Source organism: Leptonychotes weddellii, unplaced genomic scaffold (genome assembly GCF_054177405.1).
Source record: "Leptonychotes weddellii isolate Sample4059 unplaced genomic scaffold, ASM5417740v2 HiC_scaffold_12643, whole genome shotgun sequence".
In the NCBI taxonomy this organism is placed as follows: Eukaryota; Metazoa; Chordata; class Mammalia; order Carnivora; family Phocidae; genus Leptonychotes; species Leptonychotes weddellii.
The window spans coordinates 1-6142 of record NW_027705374.1 but is presented as its reverse complement, the minus strand read 5'-3'; the positions used below and the strand labels follow the sequence as shown (position 1 = coordinate 6142).

The window sequence follows — 6142 nt, the reverse complement described above, 5'->3', positions numbered from 1 at the left end:
CTCCCTGCTCGACGGGAAGCCTGCTTCTCCCTCTCCCACTCCCCCTGCTTGTGCTCTCTTTCTCGCTGTGTCTCTCTCTGTGTCAAATAAATAAATAAAATCTTTAAAAAAAAACAACGCAATGCTAAGTGAACAAAACCAGTCACAAAAGACCACACATTGTATGACTCCGTTCATGTGAACTCTTCTGACTAGACAAATTCACAGAAACAGAAAATAGATGGTGGTTGCCAGGGGTTGAGGAAGAGGGGAGAATGAGGAATAACTGCTTGTTGGGCAGTTTCCTTTTGGAGTGAAGAAAAACTTCTAGAACTAGATAGTGGTGATGGTTGTACAACATTGTAAAAGTACTTAATGCCACTGAAATGCACACTTAAAAATGGTTAAAATGATAAATTTTAGGGGCACCTGGGTGGCTCAGTCAGTTAGGCGTCTGCCTTTGGCTCAGGTTGTGGTTCTAGGGTCCTGGGATCGAGCCCCACGTTGGGCTCTCTGCTCCATGGGAAGCCTGCTTCTCCCTCTCCCACTCCCCTGCTTGTGTTCCCTCTCTCACTGTGTCTCTCTCTGTCAGATAAATAAATAAAATCTTTAAAAAAAAAAAAAAAGAAACAGTCAAACCTTTTTCTTAATAAATTGGCTGTGTTATTTTGTACTACTGCTGGAAAAGAATAGTTCTGGTTGCTCCACATCCTTGCCAACATTTGGGTTGTCTTTCTTTTTAACTTTAGCAATTCTAGTGAATACAGGTATGAATTCTGTAAGTGAATTAAAATACATTTTATTTTGAGAATTTTGTGGCATGTCTTGAGATAATTGGAAATACTCCTTAATTTGGTACATCTCTCTCTCTCTTTTTTTTTTAAAGATTTTATTTATTTATTTGAGAAAGAGAGAGAGAGCACGAGCGGGGGGTGGGGGGTAGGAGCAGAGGGAGAGGGAGCCCGCCAAGCAGGTTGCCCAATGCAGAGCTTGATCCTGGAACTCTGGGATCATGACCTGAGTCCAAGGCAGACGCCCAACCAACAGCCACCCACGCACCCCTAATTTGGTACATCTCTTGAGATTCTTTTAAAATTTGGTTTGGGGCAAATGTTGATCACAACAGTAGGTCTCCAGGATAGGGCCCAGGATATTCTTTCCCACTAACCACGGCTGGAGTTTATGAGGGAAAATTATTGTTAATCTTATACATCAATTTTAGTTCCTTACGGTTTCCAAAATATTTTCTCACATATTTACTCTAGACAGCAAATGTGATTCCCATTTTATAAATGAAGGAATGAAGACTAGAGAGCTTGTCTAAGATTTGCCTAAGGCTTTCAGGGACTGAAACACACCACTTTTAGTTAGTTATATTCCACAGAATGAAAGCTGACCTTGAAATATATCCTGGTCATTGATTTGTCCTTTTCAAGTGGCTTCTAGGAATTCTGAGTCTTGTTTTAGTCCCTAGAGTAGATCAGCTGATATGGTTATAGAGATAACTGCAGTGGTGCCTTTCGAAGAACAAATACATTACTGAGTGTCCTAAACTGACATTTTGGAACTCTGCGTATGATTCTCAGAGCCCTTTTAGGAACCCCTGTCTAAACAGTTTTAGCAGTGAATATCTGTCATTGCCCACATTGTTGTGAGGGGGGATAGCACAGCAGGTAATCTGAACTGAATGGTTGGGAAGAAACTTCATCAAAGTGAGTAATGTTTATAGTTTTCCAAACCAAATTGCAGTTAAATTGTTTCAACATAAATCCACTTTTGCACCACTGTCAGATGTTAACATGAGTTGTTTGTTTTATTTCAGTGATGTCCTTGCATTGCCCATTTTTAAGCAAGAAGAGTCGAGTTTGCCCCCTGATAATGAGAATAAAATCCTGCCTTTTCAATATGTGCTCTGTGCTGCCACGTCTCCAGCAGTGAAACTCCATGATGAAACTCTGACGTATCTCAATCAAGGTTAGAGGCTTCCTTATTTGCTAGTAGTATTGAAGATCTGATGGATTGCTGACTTTTTTTTTTTTTTAAAGATTTTATTTATTTATTTGAGAGAGAGAGCACATGAGAGGGGGGAGGGTCAGAGGGAGAAGCAGACTCCCTGCCGAGCAGGGAGCCCGACGCGGGACTTGATCCCGGGACTCCAGGATCATGACCTGAGCCGAAGGCAGTCGCCTAACCAACCGAGCCACCCAGGCGCCCGGATTGCTGACATTTTATTAGGTGTACTTTTATGTAAAAAGTACGTCTTTCTAGTGTGAGCTGTCAGAGTTGAAGCCTTACATCAGAGATTTGCACTTTTATGTCATATTTGATGTATATCAGTGGCTTCTTTTGTTTACCGATTTTACTTCCTATCTCCCTCTTTCTTTCTAATCCTTACCCAGCTCTATTTACCAGTTGTGTGACCTAGGATACGTTACTTAAACTCTTTACATTTCAATTCCTTTATCTGTAAAAATGGGATTGATAATACTTTCGAGAATTGTATCAACTAATGATATAATATGTGAACACTTAGCACTGTGTCTGGCATATAGTAAAGGAGTATAGTTGTTACTAATACTAACAATATTATACTCTTGTATATTCAACCAGCTGAATTTTATTCTTTCTGAATCTTGCAAACTTAATTTATGATGAATATAATATGTAGTAACTTTTTCTTCCAGGACAGTCTTATGAAATTCGTATGCTAGACAATAGGAAACTTGGAGAACTTCCAGAAATTAATGGCAAGTTGGTGAAGGTAAAAGAAAATGAGTAAATCAATCCTCTGCACAATATCCTTTTACTGACCCTTTTTGGGTAATGTTCTTTTGCTTCCATAAAGGGCTTGGTGCTGTCTCTTAGCTACTACAATTTGCTGGCAGAGTGGTAAACTGTTCTTTCTTTGGAGTGAGAGTGAGCCCCCTCATTCACATGGATTTTTCAGAGCTGCAAAAACAGAAGGCTTACTACATGTCAAAGGAGTCTCCTGGTTCAGTGAAGTTGTTTGGGGTGGAATAGAGTGACCCCCTTGAGATTTTTAGAGAAACTTGTGTCTCTTTGGATACGTGGTCTAGTAGCAAGAAAAACAAACTTCTGTTGATGAATAGCAGTTTTCTTAGTCTAGACTTGTAGCAATGAATTCACAGCACAATTGGGACAGAGGAATTTGGTCAGCAGCTGTAAAAGTTAGTGGGAGGGATATTAATAAACACCTCCTCAAAGTAAGAATAACAAAAGGGAAGTTGATAGATACAAGCCCGGCTTACCCTCAGTGTTGTATGGTGGGTTAGCAAGCAGGGAACTTGGTGAGCTTTTCATATACACCTGAAGAGCTGAGCTGGTTATTACATGGTAATGGTAGAGACAGGTAGAAATGCTTCCAGTAAGAGTCCTTTCTGCCTGGTCCATGAGGACTGATGTTTAAGCCACGTTTTAAATATGGTACCAGTTAACTATAAAGATTATATCTGAGCAATTATAAAATTTACCCTCAAATAGAGTTTGGTATGGTATGGGTTTTAGAATGAAACAAATCTTAAGAAAAATAATTTTAGATTGTATCTAGAAGCAAACTGGAGGTGACTTCTGGTAGTTTCCCATTATAAGCACTGATTTTTTAAAGGATCCTATTATCATTTGATTTTGTTGCTTCCATTTAGAGTATATTCCGTGTAGTGTTCCATGACCGACGGCTACAGTATACTGAACATCAGCAGCTGGAGGGCTGGAGGTGGAACCGACCTGGAGATAGAATTCTTGACATTGGTGAGTTAAGGGAATCTATTGCCCAGGAAATGCCTGTAAGTATGGTCTGAGAATTGGTTTTCTTTACTTGATGTTTACATTGATTCAGAGTACCTCAGGGGCTCAATTAGCATAAACCCTGAAGTGTTTATTGACTAAGCATAAAAAAAACTACTGGGATGATAATACCAAAATTAAAGTTGGAAGTGTAGACACTTCAGTTCGATAACAATTGCGTCCATTACTTTAGGGTGATTTTATTTTTGGTTTTGTTTTTTTAATTTAGTTGTGGTAAAATATATATAACCTAAAAGTTACCATTATAAAACATTTTAAAGTAAATAATTCAGTGACATTAAATACATTCACATTATGTAGCCATCACTACCATCCATCTCCAGAACTTTTTTCATCTTGCAAAACTGAAACTCTGTACCCATTAAACAGTAACTCCCTATTCCCCTTCTCCCCAGCCCCTGGCTACCACCATTCTACTTTTTGTCCATATGAATTTGACTACTCTACGTGCCTCATATAAGTGAAATCATCCAGTGTTTGTCTTTTTGTGATTGGCTTATTTCACTTAACCTAATCCTCAGGGTTCATCCATATAGTAGTATGCATCAGATTTTTCCTCCTTTTAAAGACTGTATGATATTCCATTGTGTATGTGTATATATACCACATTTTATTTATCCATTCATCCTTTAGTAGATACTTGGGTTGATTCTACCTTTTGGTTATTGTGAATAATGCAGCTAATGGACATGGGTATACAGATATTTAGTTCAGTCTCTGCTTTCAGTTCTTTTGAATATATTCCCAGAAATGGGACTGCTAGATCACGTATGGTAATTCCATTTTGTATTTTTGGGGGAACCGCCATACTGTTTCCGTAGCAGTTGTGTATTTTGCATTCCCATCAGAAGTGAACAAGGGTTCTAAATACTCTACGTCCTTGCCAACATGTGCTGTTTTCTTAATGGATGTGAAGTGGTTATCTCATTGTGGTTTTGATTTATACTTATCTAATGATTAGTGATGTTGGGTGTCTTTTCATGTGCTTATTGGCCATATATGTATCTTCTTTGGAGAAATGTATATTCAAGTCCTTTCCTCATTTTTTAATCTGGTTGGTTGGTTTTGTTGTTGTGAGTTGTAGGCATTCTTTATATATTCTGGATATTAACCCCATATCAGATACAAGATTTGTAATATTTTCTTCCATTCCGTGTGGGTTGTCTTTTCACCATGTTGATAATTGTCCTTTGACGCATGAAAGTTTTACATTTTGATGTCCAGTTTATTTAATAATTTTATTGCCTTGCCTATGCTTTTGGTGTCATATCTAAGAATATTACAAAACCCAATGAAGCTTTTCCTGGTATGTTTTCTGCCAAGAGTTTTATAGTTATAGGTCTTACATTTAGGTGTTTGATCCATTTTTTAGTTAATTTTTGCATATGGTATAAGGTAAGAATTTGCCTTCATTTCTTGTATGTGGATATTCAGTTTTCCCAGCACCATTTGTTGAAACAACTGTTCTTTCCCCACTGAATGGTCTCGGCAATTTTGTCAACCATCATTTGACTGTATGTGAGGACTCATTTCTGGGCTCTCTAATGTGTTCGTTCTATTTGTCTGTGTCTCCATCTTTATGCCAGTACCATACTATTTTGATAACTGTACCTTGTAGTAAGTTTTGAAATCGGGAAACGTGGCACCTCCAACTTTACCTTTCAAGATTACTTTTCAAGATTATTTTGGCTATTCAGGGTCTGATATTTTGTTTTGTGCGTATGTAAAAGAGGCCAGGTTTTTTCCCAAATTGCTGCAAGTTCTTTTATTTTACTAATAACTGAGAGGCAGAGTAGTGGTTTGTTTTACCTAAAGTAAGAGACCTGGGATTAGAATCTATGCCTCTTGATTTACAATTTAGGTTTTTCCCCTACTGCTTTGCTACATAGGGTAGAATTTATTTTTCCTAAATCATAGGGTTTAAGGAAAGTTCCTTTACAAACACACATGCAGTCTCTCTTCATGAATGTATTTTTAATCCTGGCATCTATGTCTTTGATCTCTTATTGGTCATTATCTCCTACTAGTAAATAGTTGTTGAACAAATCTAAGTACCTACTAATTTTACGTGAGAAAACACTGATTCTTATACAGATATCCACTTAATAAATTGACCTTAGGATAAATCCAATACAACGAGCACAGTTGGACCCACCTTGTTGTTTGAATTGACAGTAAAACAGTAGTATAGTGATAGCACAGCTATGATCATAAATATCAGCCTGGCTTTCTCTCCCCAGTTTGAATATTAATAGGAGAAGTCAGGGAATGATATTTGGTTATATGCTGTATAGAATGGAAAGCAGCATTCTACTGGAGCTCATTCATTTTTTTTTTT

General features: G+C 37.8%; 1 protein-coding gene across 1 annotated transcript; it reads left to right on the top strand.

Moving 5' to 3' along the window:
• The first annotated feature begins 1267 nt into the window (after nucleotides 1-1267).
• Nucleotides 1268-5520, top strand: LOC145718243 (alpha-globin transcription factor CP2-like). The gene is made up of 3 exons (XM_081809702.1): nucleotides 1268-1953; nucleotides 2664-2740; nucleotides 3642-5520. Exons 1-3 carry the CDS (start codon nucleotides 1779-1781, stop codon nucleotides 3795-3797), a joined length of 408 nt encoding a protein of 135 aa, XP_081665828.1. The 5' UTR covers nucleotides 1268-1778; the 3' UTR covers nucleotides 3798-5520.
• The last annotated feature ends 622 nt before the right edge of the window (nucleotides 5521-6142 follow it).

What these genes read in the sequence shown, in the direction of transcription:
- LOC145718243 (XM_081809702.1), top strand. Translation starts at nt 1,779, where the DNA reads ATGAGTTGTTTGTTTTATTTCAGTGATGTCCTTGCATTGCCCATTTTT. An exon ending in TCTGACGTATCTCAATCAAG is followed by an intron (nt 1,954 to 2,663) that starts GTTAGAGGCTTC and finishes TTTTTCTTCCAG; the next exon opens with GACAGTCTTATGAAATTCGT. An exon ending in TTAATGGCAAGTTGGTGAAG is followed by an intron (nt 2,741 to 3,641) that starts GTAAAAGAAAAT and finishes GCTTCCATTTAG; the next exon opens with AGTATATTCCGTGTAGTGTT.